The sequence below is a fragment of the Gymnogyps californianus genome, chromosome 24 (genome assembly GCF_018139145.2).
Source record: "Gymnogyps californianus isolate 813 chromosome 24, ASM1813914v2, whole genome shotgun sequence".
In the NCBI taxonomy this organism is placed as follows: domain Eukaryota; kingdom Metazoa; phylum Chordata; class Aves; order Accipitriformes; family Cathartidae; genus Gymnogyps; species Gymnogyps californianus.
Window position 1 is genome coordinate 4,551,980 of NC_059494.1, and position 23,362 is coordinate 4,575,341.

Sequence of the window (23,362 nt, forward strand, 5' to 3'; positions counted from 1 at the left end):
AAATAAATAAATAAAAGAGACTAGAAGAAAATAAAGTAGAATCAAATAAATAAAAGAAAGTAGAAGAAAGTAAACAGAATAGAATAACAGAAAATAAAGTAGAATAAAATAAATAAAATTAAATAGAATAAAAGAAAATAAAATAATAAAAGAGTGAAATAAAAGAGTAAAATAAAATAGAGCAAAATAATAAACAGTTGTCTCCACAACAACGTCTGTGGTGGCTGCCGCGGGCCTGGGCGCCGTCCCCCCGCTCCCTGCCCCCCCCGTCCCCGCTCCCCGGGGCCCTCCCCGCCCCGGTCCCGCCCGCGGGAGGTGCCGGCGGCGGCGAGGCGCGGGCGGGCGGGCGGCCCCTTTAAGAGGAAGTAGAGCCGGCTGCCGGCGGCCGCGCGCGGAGAGGGGCCGCGCGGGAGACCGCCAAGTTCTGTGGGGCGGGCGGGGGGCGGAGTGGTGCGGCAGCACGAGGGTACGCCGCCTCCGCGCCGCCACGGATTAGCTGCGACCAGCCAGGTGCGGGGGCGCCGGGGGGGGCTGGAGGGGGAGCACAGGGGGCCTGGAGGGCAGCGGGGGGGCTGGAGGGCCTGTGGGGAGCACAGGGGGCCTGTGGAAGGGGGGCTCGTAGGGATCTCTGGGGGAAAAGAGGGCCTGGAGGGAGGCCGGGGGTGTCCCTGAGCCGGGGTGGCCTCGGGAGGCGGCCGGGGCAGGGCCCGGGTCGGGTGCCCAACCCTGCCCGGGGGTCACCGTCCCCGCCAGCCCCCCCCCCGGCCCGGGGCTGTCCGTGCTCCCCTGGCGGGCAGGGGCCTCCTCGGGCTGTAGCGTCGCACCGGGGTGGGCCGGCCGTAACGAGCAGCCTGTTGAACTGGGACTTCTACATCTACTCTCTTTTTTTTCTTAATCATTTATATTTTTTCCTTGGGCGGAAGGCAATTGCGAGCGAGTTTCTGGTGGCTTTGCGCTCGCTGAGCTGTGCTCCGTACGGAAACCCCTCCTCTGGCCGGGGGAGGAGGCCCCGCACGCCCCCGCCGTGCTCCCCGGGGCCCCCGGTCCGGCCCGGGGGTGTTTGGGGGCCGGCGGTGTGAGCAAAGCGTGGTTCTGCTTGTGTTAGCATGTCCTGGAGGAGAAAGGTCTTCAACGGGATGCTGCGGTGCGTAGCAGGGACTTTTCCTGAGCAGAGACCTGGCTGATGGCGGCACCTTCCCTTGGAAGGGGATCGCGCGCGGGTGTCCGGGTGGTGGTACCTGCTGCGGTCTACTAGCAAATCAAAAATCTCATAATGAGGGGAAAAAACAGCGCGGAGAGTAAGGGCTTTGCTGGCGTAACCGTGAAGTTACAGTCTTGGATGCTCTTGTATTTTATTCCACCTCTTTTCCCCCTGTCCTTCTCTAGCTACGCTAATAAATGTTTCTATTGTAGGTAAAGGCATAGTCCTGAAGTTCAAACTCCTCCATCTCTTAAGTGCTTGGGGAGAATGGGGAATTCTCCAGTTTTTTTCTGATCGTGGTGAGCTGCGACTCAGCTGTCATGAGGGAGAGCTTGTGACGCTTGAAAGCAAACTCTTGCTCTGCTTCTGTCTCTTGCTATGAGCGCAGGAATGCTAATCTTACAGTAGCTGCCTCTGCTGTGGTCTGCAGTACAATAATCTCAGCTCCTTCAAAGAAAACTGTTCCTGTGTGTGAGAAGGACAGACAAAAAGGAAAGGGCAGGAAGTCCTCCGGAGAGAGAGGAAAGAGGGATTTGAAGTTGTCCAGCATGCGGCACAGATGTTTGGAAAAAGTATCTCTGTCCTGGACTCTGGTGCTAGTGAAAGGCAAGATCCCCTTCTCCTAGTGCTTGGAGCTGAAGAGTGGTCACCCTTTCTCGATTTCCATCCCTTTGTTTAAAACCCCTTTCCGGTCTGGACGTCTTCTGCCGAGTTGCAGGGCAGAGGGGGATTTTTGCTACGAGATGTGAAATTTCCCCAGCCACCTGTTTATCACAGTCCCCAGGGCTTTGTCCTTGCACTCTGCTTCCTTTCCGAGCTTTAGGCTCCCATCCAACTCTGTGTTTATCTATTGCTGTTTCTTGGACTGTGTATTCCATCTCTTAGATTCACTTTCTGTCTTAACTTGTGAAGTTAACTTGGGCAGGAGGGTGAGCTTGTAACCTTTTAAAATCCCCAGAAAGGGAGGAGAGGAGTGCTGGGAGTTCATGCCAGCTTGGTGGTCCGGTAGCAAAAACCAGTGCTCTCGGTTTACGCTGAGGAGCTGAGTCCAGGTGCTGAGCAGGGAGCTGGTTCCCTGTGCCTGGCTCACCTTTCAGGATCTGGGATGCTCTTTTGGACACGCTGCTTGGGGTTGCACAGCTAACTGTGCCATCGTCAGAAACAGAAACGGGCTCTCCTGTCCGCTTGGCTGAGGCTTAGGGAGCTGGAAGCGAACTCAGCATCTTGAGCAAAGTCCTCCTTCATGACTTTGGCTGTCCTCTAGCACGGGAGCTGTTTGCCAGTTGCTTCCTTGCCCACATTTGGCTCTAACGTGGCTCTTTCGTTGATGGGATGTGAAGTATCCCCCCGAACTGAAACGGTGCGATTTAGTCCCGTTTGTGGAGGTTGGACTGGACTGATGCGTGCCGTGTTTTGTAACCCGTGCTTCTCTGTAAATGGGCCAGGGCTCTCTATGGCCACAGTACACAAAGGAAAAATGTTTCCCTTGTCAGCGGCGACAGCGTGTGGGGTCAGAGAAGAGAGATTGCAAAACCTTACCAGTCCTGTGCACAGCGTTCGGATCTGGGAAAAAAATTGCCTTCAGCTTCTGAGTTTTAATTTCTTATAAGACAGGAAAGTATTTTGTGATACTTGAGCCATAAATGTTGCTGTAAGTGGATCCGTAACCAGCTTTGCTGGAGGTTTAGGAGCTTATCTTTAGAAATACATAATATCCAGCTAATGCTTTCAATAAAGAGTGCACCTTAGGCTGCATCTTTATCCTCCCTTTTCCAGGTGCCCCTGGGAGGCAGAGTTATCTGTGACTCCTGCTTTGCTCTGCTGCTTGCTTCCCTCTGGAGCTGGTGGTGTGCTAAAAGTGCTGCTCTGCTCCTGATGAAATGATAGAGAGCTCTTGGGCGAACTGTTGCTCCAAGTACGTGAAGCGGCTGGGGAGCAGAGGGAAGGAACGGAGGCAGCGAAGGCCAGGAAAAAAACACTTTTGCAAGCGTGCAAAGCCAGCACAAAGAAATCCATCACACTGTGGCGGCTTTGACTTGCTCCAGAAAAGTCTGGATGAAGTCCCTAGGTGCTTGGCTTTGTTGTTGTCGAGTCGATTTGTGAAGAGGCAAAAGTGGTGAAGCTGCTGGGATAGGGCTATGCCACGGTGGAATCGTCCTGCTGCGGCCGCACTCGGTGCTTGCCCTCGCCTGCTCAGGGACCGCGGTGCTGTATTTCCCGGGTACCGGCTGGGTTTGGGTGAATCGTGGCTGTGGCTGCATGCCTCTGCGCTGGCTCCGAGGGAGCCCGTGGAGCAGAAAATGAGCTAGAGCCATCCAAAACGTGTTTTAGTTTGAAGCAGGAGCTGAGTCAGGCCCATGGCTGCACTGAAAGGCACTGTAATTTTTTTCTTCATCTGAAGCACAGGCTTCTCTTGGGGCTGCTGTCTGGGCCTTTTTTTTTTTTTTCTTTTCTTCTTTTTCCTCTCGCTTTGTGGCAGGAGGTCTTATGATGTGGTTAGTCTTGAGGTGATCTCTAGCTCCACATCAGTGGACTTATTCCTTGCCTGGAGACATGCTAACATGTTGGGTTACTGCCGTATCTCCTCGTGGAGGGGAAGAACAAGTCTCGTGGGCATCTGCTTTCAGTGAGAAACAATACTGCTTTTCTTCCAAAAGCATAATATTAACATGGGGAGAAGAGGTATTTGTTGGTGGGATTAGCCCTGCCATGGGAAAGGTTGGCTGTGTGGCCAGCTCGTGCTCCAGCGCAGTCCCCGGTGAAGGAGCTCGTAGCCCTGGCACCCCCTGTGATCTCGAACCCGTAGCCACGCTGTTAAAATTCTTGCTGTGGTCGTTTTGTCAGCCTAAGGCAAAATTCATGCTCCAAACTGGTGTTACCTTTTACTTGGCTGGGGGAAGATCCCAAAGTTAGAGTAGATTGAAACCGCTGTTGGTTCAAAAAGATCCCTGCCCAGTGAGGACAATAATGTGGAGCCTGGAAAAGCAGGAAGAAGCGTGTAGCTCGCAGCTTGGACTCAATAAATATCACACTGACCCTTACGAGTCCTGCAGCAGGGGACAAAGCCAGGCTGGAGGACAGCGAAAGGTCTTCCCGAAGGAGCAGGCTGCAAAATATGGCCCCTCAGACCTCAAAAAGAGAGAGCTGCTCTTAGCATGCCGTCAGCCGCCCACTGCCTGTGGTTTATCCTAGAAATATTTGTCTGTGCAGTTAACCTGTCTCCTGGAGTCGTGACCCAGCTTGTCAGCTTAACGCAGCGTCTGCAAAGCCTGCAGCGGATTAGCTCTGCCTCCACATGCAGCCGTCATCCCGGCGTGGACGTGTGAGCGTGATCTGTGGAAACCTTCCAAAATAGCTGCGGCTCTGACATTGCAATAGATGCAGATGTCACGTAAGAGGCAAGAAAATTGGCCCTAAATCAGTAATGCTCAGGGCTCTGCTAGCTGTCCCTGCTACACTGCAGTCATTTCTAGGCTTTCAAATGAAGATTTTTAAATTGCAGCATCTGCTGTTTGACCTTCCCCTTTTGGGGAAAGGAAAGTAGGAGGAGTGACCCAAAAGTTACTTTCTCGTGTGGCTTTTCCACCCTCTGTGGCTGTGGGGAGGATGCCTGAAAGGCCGGGGGGGACAACCCATGCTGGAAATTCAGTCTTCCTGCATGCAGAGTTTGAAGGCGATTCAGCCTTCCCTCTCCCCTGCCAGAAAGGGTTATCCAGCCCCACGGATGCTCGCTCCCTTACCTGCCACCCCTCAGTATCCACTTGCGGTGCGAGCTCCGTCGCACAACACCCGTAACGTCCCTCCTGTCATCGCCCTGTGGTCTGGATCTAAATCCTGAGCTCAGAGTTGAGCAATAAACTGCCTGCTCCTCCGTCCTGCTCGTGATGGTTGAGAAGTGCCTCTTGCTGCTCGGTGACCTGGGCTTTCCACTCCGTGCAGCAGCGTTTCCATCTGGCGTGGGCTGCAGCAGGCAGCTGCCTGATGGGCTCTGCCAGAGCTGCTGCGCTTGCGTCGGTTGGGTCTTCTCCGAACCCAGCTATGGCTTCAGAAAGGGAAAAGCCCTGTTAAATTATATAAACTAACTTGACTTCAAAATTGGTCTGAATACATAGCCTTTCAGGGGAAAAAGAACATACCAATTAAAGCCCAGTATAACTATTTTTGGTCTTTTATTATGCTGTTTCCTTTTCTTATGCATATGGCAATGCAGATAGGCTCTGTGTTTACATGGCTTAGAGGCGTGTAAAGAGACTGTCCTGCTCCTAAGCAAACCTCTTTCTGGGAAGTGCCGGGGAGATGCTGTGTCTGTACAGTTTCTTGGGAATTTCCAAATTGCGCAGCAGATTTAAATTGCCGGGGGTGGGGGGTGGCGGCTGGTGACCGGCAGGACTTTGTTAAAACTGACTTTGTGGTGAAATATGAAGGGCTCTTTGTTTGCCTAAACCTTGGGAGTTCAACGTCTCAAATGTGCATTTCTGAATGGCTCTCTTAAGTTTGTCGCAAGGGCTGCTACTAAAGCAGTTTCCGAGAGAAAAATGTGGATATTGTCGTGCAGAGCAGCAGAACGAACTCGCTGCTGGTGTCTCACCCAGCCTGGGGCTGTAAGTGCAGCTGGGCTGGATCCGCTCTCTGCTCCCTCTCCTTTAACTTCAGAGCAGCTTCTGCTGCCAGGAATGAGCATGGAGGAAAAAACAAGAAAAGGCGATGCTGAGGGTAACGCCGGGCAGCTCCCCGGCTCTCCTCGTGCAGCAGCGTGGAGCGATCTTGCAGGAGAAAAGACAGAAACACCACGACAGAGCTTGTAGAGGGGAATGATTAGCTTTTGGGAAAACATTGGCAGCTCCCTGGGCCGGGAGGCCGCACTCGGTGCCAGACAGGAAGCCGGCTGACGTGGAAGTGCCGTCTCGCCGGGATTATGAATGGCCAGGCGTGCCTGCCGCAGCCGCGCTCGGCCCTCCTCCTCTGCCCCACACGCTCCTCGCCGTGCCCTGCCCTGGCTGAGGTAAGCACGGGGACAGACCTTCATTTCTTATACCATAAAACAATTCGAAAGAGCAGCCGAAAAGCTCATCCCGTGCAGGCGAGCCATCTTGTTTGTTGCCAGACTGGCTCCAGAGGCACGGAAACTGGCTGTCATTAGGGCCAGTCCAGCCCTGCTTGCCGTAATTGGTCTGATCCTTGCTCTCCATATTAAAATCTCTCCTTTGACCACAGAAAACCAGGATCACCTTGTACCGAGAAACTGAGCTAGTGCAGAATGGCCATGGGAAGGTATTTGTGGAAGGAGAGGGGGGGAAATTATGGAAAAAATGTGCGTGTGCGTCCATCTTTGCTTTTTTAAGTTGTCTGTTTTGAAGCTGCTTTGCTTCTCAGGTGTGCTCTGTAAATTTGGTTTTTACTTGAAGCTCTCGATGCATCTGATATATTGTGGCTGCTTTATCAAACTGGCACGGGTGGTTTTGCGTCCTGTATTGGAAACTCTGGCCTGAGCGACAGCATTAGCGGTGAGTAAGGACACTGAAAATGGCTCGGGGGGAAGGCGGGGGTTCGTTGCTCCCCTCTCCCTTCCGGGGAGCCGTGGCGATGGCGTGACCGGCATGGGCTTGTCACCAAAGGGCTGCAATTATAAGCAGCCGCAGAAGGAGCTTTCGGCTGGACTCAGTGTGGATGCTGAGCAGCAATACCATATTGGTATCATCTCACAGGACAGCAGCGTGGCTTCCCAAAAAGGAAACTAGAGAAATCAATTATTTTGAGAAATGCATTGCTCACTGGGGTTTGCTTAAGGGCTTTCTTACCAGCGAGGCAGCAGGATGTGAGCCGCCCCGGCATTGGGGTCACTGGGAGGGAAGTGGCCGCGCGTCTGACCCCTCCCCAGCCTGCGGCAGCCTTCGGATTGCAGCCGCGCATGAAACAGGACTTTTTCTCCCCCCCCCTCCTTCTTTTGAAAAGGGAAGCTCTTTGCCTCAGTGTCTACGAGCGCTCGTAGAAGTTGCAAAGACGGGCTGAGCAATTGCAAGAGTAATCTGCCGAGGCCAGAAACGCAGGTAGGAGCTTGCTGACGTGCTGGCTTGCCTTTTTTTTTTTTTTTTTTTTCCCTTTTCCTCTGGCTGTTGTTAAACCCCTGCACGGTGTTAGTGGCGGAGGGGAGCGCTGGGTGTTGCTTGGGGCAGGCGCTGACGGAGCAGTCATGGGACTCCTGGAAGAGGGTTTCGGGCGTTCTGCCTCTGCGGGGAATGCCACTCGCTCCTGGAAAGCCTCGGGACGGCTGCGGCAGGTTGCAAGGGGACGCAGTTTCCAGGTGTTTCGGAGGAGGAGGTGACTGTCTTCCCTTTTTTCATACCCTCTCTGAGCTGCACGTAAAAGTAACCAAGAGACAGGGAAGCGACCGCCTGGGCTTTCTCTCCCCGGAGCCTGGTTTTAAAGTAAGGCAGCACTGCGTGATCTGCCGTTCCCGGTGAGGGAAGAGGAACGGCGGGGCGATACGCGCAGCCCTGCCCTGGATTGCCGTCAGCAGAAATCAGTGTTAGGACTGGAGCTGTGAGAGCAGGGAGTAAGGGGAGAAAAGGAGCTTTTGGGAAGGGAAGGGAGGGCCAGGCCTCGACACTCCTCGCTGGGCAGGCAAGTCGCCTCCTTAACCAGCGTGATACTGAGCCGCTCCTCTTGTGTCCTTGGGAATAGCGGAGAAGCTGGAGGTTTGTTTGTGCTCCGGACAGCCTGCTACGGCGTGGGGCTTTCTGCGGCGGTTGTGTGATCTCGGAGGGATGGCCAAGGTCCTCTCGGAGCACCGGTGACGTGTGCTGTAATCTTGGCTGGCTGGAAAGGAAGAGTAAACAAAATGTACTGCAGGTTGGTTTGTGGGGGATTTTTTTTTTTTTTTTTTTCTTCCCCCTCATCTTTGAAGCCTGCAATTACCCTTCAGGTGCTTTGCATGTCCCATATCCTAATTGTTCCTAACCTTTCCTTTCTTTTCTGTGTGAAGGCAGTGTCTTAGTGCTGCCTGAGCTGTGACTCCTGCCTGTGGAAGTAGGTGTTTTACGTGTGATATCATCTTCAAGCAATGTCAGGGATGCTTTTGGTCTCTGTGCCTTTTATTTTTTTTTTTTTCTTTCACCCAGAGCTAAATGTTTCTTGTAGCTCAGTTGCAGTCAAAGACCATAATTAAATAGGCTGCATCTGCTTGAAGTCTTAGCTACTCATTTTGCTAATGCCTTCAGACAGATGCTGAATCGTCTGAGAGACGATTGCTGCTGTGGCGAGCTCCCCAGTTCTCATGAATGATGTCTCAGAAGGAAGAGGAAGTTTGTTTGTAGGACGGATACTGCCTTGATACCAAATAAGCCATATTAAAAGCCTCTTCGCCCTGCTCAAATGACCATTTCTTCTGCAAAATGGTCGGTGTTTGCTTCTTGATGTGCGTGGCCAAGCCCAGGGCATGTTTGGTTTTTTTTTTTCCCCTGCAGTTTTGCCATTCTCTTTCACCCTGTTCTCTTCTCTGTGCCGGGCCCTGCAGCCGCAGCCTGACCCCTGCTCGAGAAACACGTCCTTGTCCAGCAGAAGGGACGGTGCCTGGCTGCAGTCTCAGGCCGGCATGGATGCGAGTGGAGTCACTGGAATCAGACGGATCTTACAGAAAATAAGTAGGAACAGAGTCGTACCGTGCCGAGGATGCTGCCAGTCCTCCGGGGAGCTGTATGGAGGGCGATGCTCCTGCTTCTTTCTGGCTTGTTTGTTTTAAAGGACATTTCTTTCTCCATCTCCAGTGTAAGGAAATCATTGCGTGCAAGTACTTCTCTGGGACTGATTTCCTGCTGGGAATAGCTGCAGACTCAGCACCTGCTGTCCACATTGTTGGTTACTTGGAGGCCGATCCTGCCTTTGCTCCGGACGTGGCACCGTGGTGGGGTGGGCGCAGTCCCCTGGTGCTTCCGCCCCGCTGGGTCGCCTCGGCGTTTTGCCGCAGGATGTGGTGAGGCTGTGACACAGCTCTCGGTAACCAAAGCTGCTGCCTTGTGCTCAGATGTCCCTCCGTGCCGTTCACTACTTCCTCTAACCATGTCTGTGGTGTGATCAAACGCCTCAGAAGGACACGTTTTCTAGGGGTTTTCTTGTTTTTCTTTTTTTTTGACTCTCACACGGTAGCTTACGGGGTCACAGCAGCTGTTTTAGCAGCGTTGCGTGCAGCGAAAGCATGTGTGCGGTGAACTTACCTTGCAGCCCAGGGTGAATCTCGCTGAACCACGTTAAAATGCTTCTTCGGTTTCTCCCAACGCGTGTCGTGGCCCATGTTGCAACAGGAGTTTGGATCTCTCTGCTCCTGCACAGAAGAGGTTACTGAGCCCGTTCCCGCAGGAAAAGCAGCGTTAGGAAACGTCGAGCCTGTTCTTAGTGGAATGAACTGAAGTGGTTTGGATTCCTTGCTGTAATTAAGTAAGAAAACAAAAGGCCTTGGTTTAAATCTTTTTAATCTTTCTCCAGAGAAGAAATGCTGATTAGCACAATGCAGCATCTGTTAGAGATGGGCTGAATTGCGGCAAAGGTAGTCTTGACCTTGAATTTGGGATTTTCTTGCCAACGTTTGAGGATACTGTTTACCTATTTAAACAACGCTATGGCTTAATATAAAATCTAAGTAGACTTCTGCTTGGTGAAAGGGATTTGTTTGCTTGCTTTCTTATAAAATTATGGAAACTCTTATTTTGCCAGATTAGGTAAGGCATTTGGTTAATTTCTGTTTCTTTATTTATTTCTCTGTCCAGCACATGTAAAATAATATTTTTGGTACACACAGCTTTCTGCCTTGAGTTTCCATCAAAGAGCAGCTTGACACAAATTATACGAGGGGATGGATGTGGGAACAAAGGAGGTATAATTAGCTACAGATAAACAGAGCTGTGTTTCTCGTCAGCATCCTTTCAGATCTTAACTTGTGTCTCACCCTCTTGGAGTTAATTCTTTTCCACAGACTGGAAGAGGAAGGTGAGCTTTCCCTGGTCTTCCAGCTTTCAACCAGCCTTCAACTTGAAGTGAGCTAAACTGAAATGAAAAATATATTTATGGTCTGTCTGCACCTGCAGAAGAGGCTGTGGCTGCTCTTAGAGCTGGTGTTATTTCAGGATATTCTCTTTCTGGGTGCCTGAGCTGTGACGACGACTTCTTCTTCTTGTTCCCCTCTGCCCTTTCATGTCCTGTCTTTAGCACTGCGACAGCACACGCAGCTCCTGCTCAAACGGCTGTTTTGTTGGAGTGCATCTGGCAACAGATCTGAACTTTATTGTAGGTTGTCATAACCTTACCTTTTAGGTAGGCTTGTTTCCAAAGCCGGGGGGGGGAAGCGTAGGTGAAAAACCTGATCCAGGTAAAACCCAACTTCAAGTTTTACCCTTCTTAACTATTTGGTGTATTGGAGCTGAATAGGTGCTGGTGGAGTTTCTCCTTGTTTCTGTGGGGTTTGGGTCTCTTGGTGTGATGATGTCGAGGTGAATGGCAGCGATCTCCCGCAGAGGCTGTGCTGGGGGACACGGGGGGACTGCGCCTTGATGTCTTGTTTTGCCCCTTCGCGTCATACCTCTTCCCGATGGGGCTGTGGGGCTGGTTCCCTCATCCCCACGTTGAGCGAGGGAGACCTGGCAGGGGGGACTCTTCGTTCAGCCCAGGTCACCTCTGACAGCCGAGCCGCCGCTCTGCTGCAAGCTGGGCTGTAAAGAGAAGGGGGAGGAAAGAAAGCTGGCGTTGGCTTCCCCCCCCTTCTCAGGTCTGGGGCGAGGGCCCAGATGGTATCCCAGATCTCTTCCTATGGGATTTAGACAAGGTTTCCTGTTGAGAGAGCTGCTCCTAATCACTGCCCTTCTGTGCTGCGTTGCAGATCAGGACCAGATGAGCAGAGGGAGGTTTCTGTGAAGATCAGAGTCGCCCCAGCCCTGCCCCGGGAAGTGGCCCAGCAGCGCTGCATCTCCAGCTGTCATCGCTACGGACCTGGAAAAGAAAGAAGAAGAGAAGAACGATGTCCCATGCTTTAAAGCAAGTGTTCAATAAAGACAAAACCTTCCGGCCCAAGCGCAAGTTTGAGCCGGGCACTCAGCGGTTTGAGCTGCACAAGAAGGCTCAAGCCTCGCTCAACGCTGGCCTGGACTTGAAAGTTGCTGTCCAGCTGCCACCAGGAGAGGAGCAGAATGACTGGGTGGCTGTGCACGTGGTGGACTTCTTCAACCGCATCAACCTGATCTACGGCACCATCAGTGACTATTGCACAGAGCAGTCCTGCCCCGTCATGTCGGGGGGACCCAAGTACGAGTACCGATGGCAGGACGAGCACAAGTACCGGAAACCCACGGCTCTGTCTGCTCCCCAGTACATGAACCTCCTGATGGACTGGATTGAGGTACAGATCAACAACGAGGACATCTTCCCCACTAACGTTGGTGAGTTCAGTTCCGGTGGCAGCGGCGGGGAGGGAGGCCGGTGCAGAGCTTTCTGCTTTGAGCCCTCGGGTCCCATTTCTGGTCCAGGAGATGCTGTTGCACAGGTCACCCTTGCAGCAGAGCTATTTCCTTTTGTGCTGCTCAGAGGCTGGCAGCGTAGTAAGCTCTTCCGAGCACGCGAGAAACTTCAGAGCTTTTCTGGAGTGCTAAAATACCCAGAGCTGTACCAGATCCCATTTGGAGTCACGGCTACCTCGAGGAAAGCCCAGCTGAGCCTAGGCAGTGAAAACAAGAGGCTCCTTTTAGAAAAGTCAATCTCTGACATGACTCTTGAGTATTTCATGCTGGACGTGGTCTCCTGAAGGACAGCTCTTTTAGAGCTGATTGCTAGCTTGGGTTCAACGCGCGTGCTCTGCGTCGGCCTGGTGATGGTGGCCACGTTTCCATAATTAGCCTCTTTGTTATTACAGGCTGGCGTTAGCTGACTCTGCCCTTTCTAGCTCAGTGCTTCCTGGCGTGCGCTTGGCTGTTTGTTGCAGCTGGGTGGGATGCTGACATGTGCAGGGAGGGAGGGGCGGTGTTTCATCTATTGCCAGGGCGATGGAAATGAGAATTTGGCCTAAGACACCTAAATCTGCATATCCAAACGCAGCTTCGTGTACTGGCTTTGGGACAAAGATTGTTGGGTTTTTTGTTTATTTTGTGTTGAGTAAGACGTGAGAATTCGGTATCTAAAGCATTAGGTAAATACGATTGATCCCATTCAGAGCTCCCATCTTCTGGGATGCAAAAGACAAGATGCAGCAGAGCTCCCTCCCTCCTGCCCCGGCGTTTATCCCGTCGAAGCTCTGATGGGATGCGGTTGGCCCCTGTTTGGGACAAGTCTGCTGCCTCTGCCACACGAGCATCCATGGGGCTCCTCCACCTGTGCCAAAATGCTGCTTAAACCTGGTGTTGAGCAGGCAGAGGGGGGGAGCAGGGCCACAAACAGCCAGTTCTTCAGACAGCTGCAACACTGAAATCCTCCCGACCTGTTCCTCCTGTCACCCAAACGACTGCTGCGTTGCCTTTAGTTAGGACTCTTCTGCAAGACTCTCTGGGGACTACAAGCAGGGTGTTTGTTCTGAGGCAAGACAAGTTTCCGACAGCAGGAGTGTTGTGGTTTGGGTTTTTTTTAATTGTTACTGTTGTTTTCAGCTCAGCTTTTACCAGATTCCTCACCCTTAACGCCGACTGAAATGCTGCGGTTCTTGCAGAGCACTGAAAGGGTTTAACTAATCCTCGTTCCTCCAGAAATGACCTGTGTGAACTTTAAACTGTAATATTCTACTGAGATGGCTGGTTGGGCAGACTGTTCCGCTGCAGGGCCCCGGCTAAACAAATCCCAAAGAACCGATGCCTTTAAAGAGAACCTTAATGTCTTTAATTTTTAACAAAAGAGCTAAAGAAGTATCAAAATAAGAGATAACTGTAGGGAGTTAACAGCATCGACTCTTTCTTTTGGGAAGTTGCTTGGTTGTATCTAGTATTTGGCACTGTTTATATAAACATGCCAAATAGGAGCAGAAGAAAACTCTATCAGACTGAAACAGCTGCTGGGAATCTCCGAGGCTGGTCTCTTGCTTTCAGTCACTGGCAGCAATCGATGGCGTGCAGAGCTCTGTCACTTAAGAAATCTGTGCTTTGAAAAATCTGATCCAAACAGAAAGGAAAAAGGAGAGGGGGAACTGGAAATTACCAGGGACAGAAACCCTTTTGTCTCAATCTGTCTGTTTTATCAAATTATTTTAGCCCCAAGGAACCAGTTTTAACTTGGCTGAAGGTTTCTCATGGTCATGTCTTCCCTCCCAGGTACTCCCTTCCCCAAGAACTTCCTCCCGGTGGTGAAGAAGATTCTCTCCAGGCTCTTTCGGGTCTTTGTCCACGTCTACATCCACCATTTCGACAGGATCACCCAGATGGGGTCGGAAGCCCACGTGAACACCTGCTACAAGCACTTTTACTACTTTGTGAAAGAGTTCAATCTCATAGACACCAAGGAGCTGGAACCTCTGGTGAGTGTCTGGGTGGGCTCAGGGTACACGTTGGTCTGTTGGGGTCTGCAGCCAGCGCAGAAAGGGTGGGCTGGGGGTGGAGGTGTCACAGAGGTCTCTGGTACCTTCTCAAAACTGGTTGCCCAAATTCAGGACAGCGGTTGGCCTTGTAGTTTGACTGTCAGGGAACCGGGAGTCGGGATGTGCAGGCATAGCTGAGCAGGGTCGTTTGGGCATTGGTTGGGGGAAGTTGACTTGTTCTCCAGCAACCTCCTTGCATTTCTAGCAGCTGGTTTGCCTTGTTTGCGTGCACTACGTGAGCTCGCCACCGTTCGCCATCCAGGATGTGGATGGCTAAAACCCCCTCCCCGTGCTTACTTCCCACGCTGGAAAGCAAGGGCAACGCCACCGCCTTCGCACGGAGGATGGAGAATGTGACCTAGACCTAGGAGGTGGTGATTGTGTTTCTAAAGCCGTAAGCAGCAGAGCAGACTCGCAGAGCCCTTGGGCAGTGGAAGGGAGTCCTGCCGGTGCCTGGGAATGGGAATGGTGGGGGGAACACGGACCTGCCCGAACTGGAGCTCTTAGTAACAGTGTCACCACACGCCTGAGAAGTATTTACGACTAAACAAAGGTGAGGTTTTTTCATCCGCACCCTCACCTGGCAATCTGGATCTTCACTCGTGGTCCCTTGTCTTTTCTGTCCCTTTGACAGAAGGAAATGACCTCCCGGATGTGCCACTGAGATCAGACCTTCCTGCTCCCACCTCGGCGTCTCTTCCGCGGACTCCGAGTCCCACTCTGCATTGGAGATGTGATTCAAGGGGAGAACAGAGACGTTTTGTTAAAGAAATCTATATATTTTTAATGAGTTTCAATGTAAAACTGTGATATTGCAGGAATATTTTTTTAAAGATGCTCTAGATAAACTAGTTTTTTATAGTAATTTCTATAAAAAAAAGAAAATATTTTGGGCCACTTGATGGAAATGCTCGCTCTTTGAGGAGGGAAGAGCCACCCTGTACTGCCTCTTCCCTGTCCCCTCACTGCAGCGGCACCGAGCGAGCCGAGCCAGACGCTTCAGATAGAGCCATGTCGTGTAGCTGGTGCTGCCATGGAAGCGGTACTTCCCTCCGGACACCCATTTCCCACCCGTGAAGGGAGGTTACGTGGGGACTGGGGAAGAAATGCTGGTGTACGTGGATCCCCTGGGGTGCTGTTTGGTTCCAGCACCTCTTCCACTGGCTGTGAGTCCAGTTTTTGGACAGAGCTGCTTTTGTGCTCACCCTGTGCTTGGCATCTTGTCCCCAAGGCTTGGCCCTCTTTGCTTTCCCTCTGAAAAAAGTTGGACTTGGGTTTCTTTCATGGCTAGACCAGCGCTGCCACTGCTGATGGAGTCTGTGCTGGAGCGCTGGCTGTTGTCAATCTGCTCTTGCCTCTTACACCAGCTCTGAGCTGAGCTTCTCCCCACGCACAGCCCAGCTGCGGCTCTGGGTGTGCCGTCCCCACGGGGGACGGGGATGCGCGCTGGCGGCATTAGGCCGAGCAGACCCGTGCCTTGTGGGAATGAGCCGGAGGGAAGGCGCTGGGACAGGCGTGGGGAAGTCTTCTCGAACACCTGCACTTCCCCATCTCCTTGTGGTACACTGACCCTGCCGAGAAGGAGCTGGGCTGCTTGCCCTCCGGCCTCGCTGGCTGTGTGTGGACCATTTTCTGCTTCCCATGAGGGTACGGAGCCTTCTCCCTCTTCCCGAGCAGCACGTCCCCACTCAGCTGCACACATCTTGTAACCAAAGTCTCTGGTGTGCAGCCAGAGACCGCTAGCCTTGCCCGCTGCTTGCACAAGCAACTCCGCTGCGTGATGAGAGCTTTGCAGTGCCCCCGAGGTAGGTAAGATAGGTCTACCTAGGATTTGGGGGGAGTGGGGGAGCAGAGTTTACAGTAAGAGAAAAGGTTTCTATGAACAGTGACCAAACCGTACCACTAACCACTTCTTCCTTACAAACTTTTTCTGTGTCCTGGAATCTCTGTACATAACGTGACTCTCGTTTCTTGTACTATCGTTAGGACACTCGTACAAATACCACTATAGTTCTCTGAAATGGAACCAATAAATTATGTTGTATTTACATAGCACGCTCTGATTGCTAAATGTCTCGTGATTACACGTTCGTCAGAGGCTTTCTATCAGCAAAACAAACATGGTGTGTTTGGACTCCTCGGGAAGTGCGCTGGAGAGCTGTTTCCTACACTTGCTAAAAGCTCTTGGGTGTGTGCTCCTGGCTCTGCTGCCGTAAGGTTTGATTCCTCCTGCTCTCGAGGTGCCAGGTCCAGGCTGCTCCGAGCCCCACGCTTGTTCCCAGGGCTGTGGGGCAGAGCGGGCGGGTGCTGGAGCTCAAAGAGCAGGCTGGGGCTGTCCTGACTTGTCTCTGTGATGTCCCTGTACCCAAGGGCTCGTTCTCCCAGCTCTAAAACTTGGGTGGATGTGGGCAGGGGAGGTGAAGTAAAGCTTACGAGCTCCCTGACGGGCTCTTTGCTGCCACTGAAAGGAGCCGTGGGCATAGCCAGCGAGGCTGATGGACTAGATTGGCCAAAGCTCTACATTCAGGGTCTGCAAGTTACTTTCCCGGCCGGGAGGAGAGTAACGGGCTCCGCAGCCGTAGCTCCTGCCTGTCAGACCTGGCTGTGCCCTGCCTGCAGCACCAGGTCCTGCCTGCTCCCCTTGCATGGCGGAGGTGCTGGGCCCTCCCAAGCACCCTCTGGCCCCTCTCCCAGTGTTTTGTGGGTGCAGCTCAGCTGGAGCCGTGTGTGTGTGTGTGTCCCCCGGCTGGGTGCTGCTAGAGGGTGCAGCGTGGCCGCCCGGTGCTGCAGGCAGAGCCTGCTGTGGAGCTGAGACCCATCGCTGCCGGGGAGAGGGTGCAGCAACACCCTTCCCCCCGTCCCCCCCAGCCCCTGGTGCGCTCCAGGAGCAAGGCCGGATCCTGTGCGCAAGCAGGGAAGGGCGTAAATCCCACAGGGACCCGAGTGCCGGGTTGTGGTGGGGCTGCAAGCGGGTGGCGAGTGGTGCCAGGTCAGCTCGCTTGCTTTTCATCTGCTTTCCCTTTCACACCGACCTCAGATACCGTGCGCGCCGTGTCCGGGGGCGTGCGGCACCCATCTGGCTGTCACCCACAGGGCTGCAGGGTGCTGCCTTCCTCTGCCCTCCCTTCCTTCTTGGGGGGGGGGGAAGAGCTGGCTGCTTCCATGCGAGACCAACTCAGCCAAGGGAGGAGGAGGAGGAAAAGCACCTTTAGGGGAGAAAAGCCGACGGGGCCTGGAGGTGCTGCTGCAGCTGAGCCTGTCCTCTGCAGCATGCGGCAGTGCAGGATGTTGCCCAGACAGGTTTGCAGAGCCACCGCAGCCGGCGCTCGGCCTTTCTCTACTCCTGCCTCTGCTGCCCAGGCAGCACCCTGCTTTCATCTTCCCGTGCGGGGGCCTTGTGTTTACTCGCCCGTGAGCCGCAGCTGCCTCGTTGCGAGTCAAAGTCGGCAGGCGAGCAGGCTGCAGCGAACGCCTAGAGCCGAGCCCAGCCTGGCGCAGCGGGTTTAGCCGTGACCTGGACCTGCCGGTAATTTCATCGCTCATCTCCCCAGGCGCTGGTGGGGTGCAGACCAAGGTGTCACAAAGGCTTTGGTGAGAGCCAGAAGGAGAACTGATTTGCAGATCTCCTGCACTGCAGGGCCAGGCGACCTGGGTCGAGCAGGTAACGTGCCCGGGGCTCCAGCAGCCTCCCCTCTGCGGGGCTGACCCCTTCCCAAAAAGCACAGATGGCATCTGCCCCGGAGCTGGAGCGGGCACCGGCTCGCGGGCTGCAGGGCGCTCTGCTGTGGCACGGAGGGGGCTGCGGCAGCCGTATGTTCGAAGGGAAATACTTCTTTTCTTTGGCTCAGCGCGATGTCGCCCGCTGCTCCCAAGGAAGCGATGGCTCGCCCTGCGCCCTCTCCCTGCTGGGCTCCTCCAGCCCCTGAATGTTGAGGAGCTCAGGAGCTTTAGGACCTCAGTTCCCATTAGGGTTTGCTTAAAATTGGCACTGGTTTCTGAAGCTGGGGAGTAGGGGCAGCGATTACATGGGCCCTCGGAAACCCGTTACGGGGGAGCAGGGTCTGGGAGTCTCCTACGGCATCTGCAGCTGCGTGCATGGCTTCAGCCGGGAAATGTCCATGGGGTCTGTGCTGTGCGGGAGCCGCGTTCCCGCTGGGTGAGGACAGGGATGTCCCCAGCCACCGCTGCCTCCCCGAGCAGCGGATCCTGCTCAGAGCATTGCTGGGGTTTTGCTGTAACACAAGCACGTCCTTACCCCTGCCCTGACCCTCCGGCCAGAGCGGGTCAGCAGAGAAGCTGCTCACCAGTGCTCTGGGCACTGTCCCATGGCTGCACCAGCGCCGGAGAGCCGCGGCATGGACCACCCCTCCGGAGGGGCCACGGGCTGCGTTTCCCATCCCCAGGAGGTGCTGCCTCATCCTGTGCTTATCCCCCCCTTGCACCTTTGGGGTTGGGGAAACAGGGGCACGGGGTTGGCACAGGACATGTCCCCGAGCAACTCTGCCATCACGCTCAGCCCCCCCAGACCTTGGCAGCCCCGTGGCCGCCTGCTCCTCTGTCCCTCGTCCCTGAGCGGGCAGCCGGCAGCTTTCCAAGCGCTCTGAAATGTGCTTTTTCCCCCCCCCTCCCAGACAGCTGATGCCTCTGGGGCCAGATTCCCCCCCCAGAGGGGACCCTGCAGGGCCCTGGCAGCCCCCCAGCCCTGACCCACCACCCGCCTCCTCCCGGGCAGGGAGAACGGGGTCGTGGGTTTGTCCCCCTCTGGTTTTGGTCTCTGGGGCTCCATGGAGGAGGTGACAGCCGTTCCTGGGACAAAGGGACAGTCACCAGCGCAGCATGTGCTCCCCTCTCCCTTGGACGGTCTGGCCAGACCAGCAGCCAGCAGCTCCCCGGCCCTGTGCCGGGAACACGGGCAGGGCCCGGCAACCCTTCTGGGAAAGCACCAGAGCAGGGAGCACGCGTCCCCTCCCCGTGGCTCGCAGGCGATACCGGAGGGCATCTGCTGCTCTGTGCCCCGTGCTCTCCCCGCAGAAGGGGACAGTCCCTTGCTGCCACTGCTTACCCAGCACTTTGCCGGTGGCGGCTTAAAAAAAGGGCCCTCGGGTGCATTTTTGCTTCTGGCGAACAACATCCCCTGCGAAACCAAGAAGCTGCCGGGACGCAGCCGCGGGCACCCAGCGTCTTCCAGCACGGGGGTGCACAGGCCCCCACTGCGGCTTCAATGCCCTTTTCAAACAGCGAGGGAGCAGGGGTAATTTTTTTGGTGGTTTGGGACTTTTTCTGCTCCTTCTAGGAAGCCGTGCAATGTACCAGCCTGCACCTCCCCTCCCACCGTGTCCCCTGCTCCCGGGGCCGCCCGCAGTGACCCGGCTGCAGTGGGTCAGGGCTGCTCCTGCGGGTTTCACCCCTTCCCATGCGGAGGATGGAGAGGGGCGAAAAGAGCCCGGGGCGTTTAAAAGCTGCCTGGAAATGCTTCTCCCATCTGTCACCAGCAACCAAGGTGGGACCCCCACTGCGGCATGGTGCAAGCCCCCTCCCTGCCCTTCTCCCCAAACACCCCAAAACCACAGCTCCTGGAGCTCCTGCCCCGGGTTTCGGGGGCTGCAGGGATTCCGCTCCCCACAGTGACTCAGTTCATCTTCCCCGCGGATGCCTGTGCCGAGTCCCGGCCCAGCCCCACCATCTCCATCTCCTTGACCCCCGGGTTTTGGCCGGTGCAGGGTGGCGGAGCCGGGGCTGGCCGTGTCCCTGCGAGGCTGCTGGGGGATGGGGGATGCTCCCCGCTGAACTGGCGTCTCCCCTCAAAGGCTTTTTTGGGGTGAAACCACCCTAGTGCGTGGTTGTACTGTCCCTCGGGGCCGCACTGCCCGGCTGCTTTGGCTGTGGGTTATGGCTGCGGGTTATGGCTGCTCCTTAACCCCACGGCACTTCCTCTGGCTGGGGAAACCGAGGCACGGCACCACCTTCCCTGCTCTGTGTGTGGCCAGCCCTCCTTGGTCTGTGGCCGTGTCCCACTGCTGTCCCCAAGACAAGCTGGCCCGGGCAGCTCTGCCATGGGAGTCCGTGGGTGGGGGGGCAGCCCCAAAATGTGGGTGCAAAGCAGGAGCTGGGACACCCAAGCAGGGTTCGCCCCAGTCCCTTCCCCACAGCAGATGGGGAGTGAGGGACTGGGGCCACGTCCCTGGGGAAAACCCCACGGTGGCAGTGGGGGGCCAGTGCTGGGACTTGGGGGTACACTAGAGCCCCGGCATCCTGTCCCCACAGCGGGGAGCCAGGCTGGGGGGGTCAGACCTGCCTGGGCGCTGCGGGAGCTGCCCAAATTCCCCCGGCTGCGTCGGGGCAAGGAGGGAGGCTGGGGGACCCGCCGGCGTGCGAGCCAGCACGGCTGTACGCCCACGTGTGCCTTGGACGTGCGCGTGTGCGTGTCCCCCGTGTCCCCTGTCCCTCCCGTCCCGCCCCGGCAGCAGAACCAGCACCTGGAGAGTCAAACCTCCGGGTTTCTGCCTGGCAGGAAATTCCAGGGTTTTTGCAAGATTTTTCATTTGAAACGGAGCCAGGGCTCCAAATCCTCCCGCTTCCAGGGGAGGCAAGCTGGGCCCTCCTTGTGCCAGGGAAACAACACAAGGAAAAAGGATTTATTTTATTTTTTCCCTTCCAAACCGGAGCAGCGGGGCAGGGGAGGAGGAAGCCCTGCACACCCCGCGAGCGGCCGCCCTCCCGCTGCTCCTGCCCGCACTGGGGCCGACCCACGTCCCGTGGAGAACACGGCAGCCGTGCCACCCGCCGGAGGGGCGGCAGGCGGGCAGGGTGGCTGAGATGGCGTCCCTCCTGCCTCCTGCTCCCTCCGCTCCCCGCGCCAACAATAGCCGCCTTCCGGCACGGCCCCGCTCCCTTTCCTGTTTTCCCTTGGCCAGTCTCGGAGTGTGGGACTCCGTCGACTCGTGGAGACCCCCGTCCTGGCAACACTGAGGGGCACGGGGGCAGGCGATGTCGCGGGGGCACGGCTGCCCGGGGGGGTGTTTCGCCACTTGCGGATGCCAGCGAAAAACGGGGCACAGTGGGTTTGCTGCCGCCGGCCCCGGCTTCGCAGCCCCCAGCATGCTGGATGTGATCATCAGAGGGAGGGAGGAGGAGGAGGAGGGAGGAGGGCTGGGGGGGCTCAGCGCCCGCCGAGCAGGCAGTGGGCATCAAAAACATCAAAATTCATGTTTCCCTGAAAAAAAATCGGATGCCCTGCGCTGCGAACTCAGGCCGTGAGCTGCCAAAGCCTCCTCTCGCCGGGTGCTGTCGCAACCCCTTCCACCACCCGTGGGTTTGCCGGGGGCACGTGTGCCCCCGCAGCCGGAGCCACCGGAGCGGGGACCCGCTGCAGCCCCAGATTTGCGAGGGCTGCTGCGAAGGGGGTGTGCGGTGCAGGACCCCCCGCTTCAGCCCCCGAAACACACGTGCACAGGGGAGGCCCAGAGGAAAGCAGCCGGGGTTGGGCTCCAGGGGGGGATTTTGGGAGAGGGGGAGAGCCCCCAGCCCCGGCAGGGAAGCACGGGTGATGCACCGGGATAAACGCGTGTGCAGGCAAAAAAACAACACATGGGACGGCGCCGGCATGATCATGTGTGCGTGTGCATGTGTATACGTGTGCATGCGTGTGTGCATGTACGTGTGCGTGTGCATGTGCGAGCCGGCCCTCGGGCGACTGCCCGGCTCCACGGCGATGCACCTGGAGAGGCTGCACCTGCATGTGTGTGTGCACACGTGTGCTGGCTGCACATGCATGCATGTGTGCAAACGCCACGTGGGGTGACGCTCTGCCACCTCCTGCTTTGCCCTCGCACACACGTGGATGGGCTTCTGTGCACGCCAGGCTGCCGCGCAGCATCCGGTCCCACGCGGGTGCACGTCCCCTGGGTGCCGGCAGCCGATGCCGTGGTGGGGAGCGTGGAGAAGTGGAGCACGGGGAAGGGGAGCACGGGGAAGGGGAGCATAGGGAAGGGGAGCGTGTCCCAGCGCCCTGCGCCGGTGGGAGCCCCCCAGCCAAACGGCACCGGGCACTCGCTCCCTGCCCCCGGCAGCCTGAGACCCGACGCTCTCACCACGCCTGGCTGCAAAGCAAACCTTGCCCGCAGCCCCGCAGCTGGAGGAAGCCGCCCTTCATGCACCGCTGCCTCTTGCCACCCCCGGCCCTGGTTTGAACGGTGCCGGCATCGCCCCCACACCTCCTGGGTCGGGGCCTTTCGCAGATGGGATACAGTGCGGGAGGCGGCACGCGGAGAGCGTGCAGTGAGTGTGGTGTGAGTGTGCAGAGAGGCCAGGAGCGTGCAAGGGAGTGAATAGTGAGTGTGGAGTGTGAGCAGTGAGCACAGAGGGAGTGTGCAGTAAGCATGCATTTAACGTGCAGTGAGTGTGCAGACATGCAGTGAGCGTGCAGAGAGCGTGCAGAGAGTGCGCAGCAAGCACAGAGAGAGCATGTGCCAGGCGTGAAGCGAACATGTGGAGGTCATGCAAGGGCCACACGGCAAGAACACAGCAGGCAGCGAGCATGCACCAGACATGCAGAGAGGATGCAGTGACCATGTGGAGAACATGCAGATGACATGCAGATGTCATGCAGCCAACACACGGAGAGCATGCATCGCCCATGCAGTGAGCACGCAGGAAACAGGCAGCACACATGCAGCGAGCACACGGCCAGCAAGCACGGCTGCTCCGCCGGGGACCCCTGCGGGCTGGGCAAGCTCCCGGCCGGCCCTGGGTGTCCCCGCCGCGCTGGGCACCCCTGGGTGGCCTCCCTGGGGCCGTGGGTGCCAGCGCTGACACCCTGTCATTACCGGCTTGGTGACCTACATGGTGGCGTGCGCAATTTTGGAGGCATGTGGCTCCTCTGCCTGCGCCAGAGCCACCCAACGGGTGCCAGCGGCCAGCGTGCCCCACGGCACCGTCCCCGTCCCCATCCTCTGTCCCCTGTCCCCCATCCCTCCTCTAACCCTGGGAGCCAAAACCCTGCAAATCCCCCCGGTCTTGCAGCACCGTGTCTGCCCCCCCCCCCCCGCCAGCCTGGGCTAATTGGGGAGCCCTCGTTAGCAGCGCTAATAAAGAAAGGTCCGGGGTGCCTGGTTTTCCCCGGCTGCTTTGCTTGCAAGTGGGATGTGGGAGCAGCCGTCAGGGCCTGGCAAAAGCAGGAATTTTGGCGGATGTGGCGGGGCCTGGCGGGGGGCGGTGGGGGTGGCGGGGGCAGGCGGGACCCCACCATGGTGGCCCCACGCCAGGATGGCACCGGTGGCTTTGGGGGGGGGGGCTGCAAATCCCGCAGCGAAACGTCCCCAAACAGCAGGAGGAGGAGGAGGAGAAGCTGGTGAGGGGGCAGAGCGTGATGGCGGGGCTGGGGTGGGGTGGGGGGCTGACGCGGGGCACCCCGGGGAAGGCGGCTGCGGTGAAACGGGGGGCCCGCTGGGTGCGCAATGGCGGCGGCGGGGCGAGCAGCCAATGCGCGGCGCGGCTGGTGAAGTCATGCACCGCGGTGCCGCAGCCATTGGCCCCGGCACTGCTGCTCGGCGCAACGAGCGCGTCTGTTCTCAGCCCGGGTTGGCGTCATGCGAGACGAGGGGGGGGGACGGACGGACACCCACACG

The 23,362-nt window shown here is 56.5% G+C and overlaps 1 protein-coding gene across 2 annotated transcripts; it reads left to right on the forward strand.

The window, feature by feature from the left end:
- The first annotated feature begins 447 nt into the window (after nucleotides 1-447).
- On the forward strand, nucleotides 448-15,519 carry MOB3A (MOB kinase activator 3A). 2 transcript variants are annotated; one of them, XM_050910436.1, is made up of 5 exons: nucleotides 6,581-6,705; nucleotides 7,154-7,248; nucleotides 11,067-11,622; nucleotides 13,474-13,676; nucleotides 14,371-15,519. In XM_050910436.1, exons 3-5 carry the CDS (start codon nucleotides 11,205-11,207, stop codon nucleotides 14,398-14,400), a joined length of 651 nt encoding a protein of 216 aa, XP_050766393.1. In that variant the 5' UTR covers nucleotides 6,581-6,705; nucleotides 7,154-7,248; nucleotides 11,067-11,204; the 3' UTR covers nucleotides 14,401-15,519. The 2 variants fall into 2 exon arrangements, with proteins under 2 accessions (XP_050766392.1, XP_050766393.1); XM_050910435.1 differs by lacking the exons at nucleotides 6,581-6,705; nucleotides 7,154-7,248 and adding an exon at nucleotides 448-510.
- The last annotated feature ends 7,843 nt before the right edge of the window (nucleotides 15,520-23,362 follow it).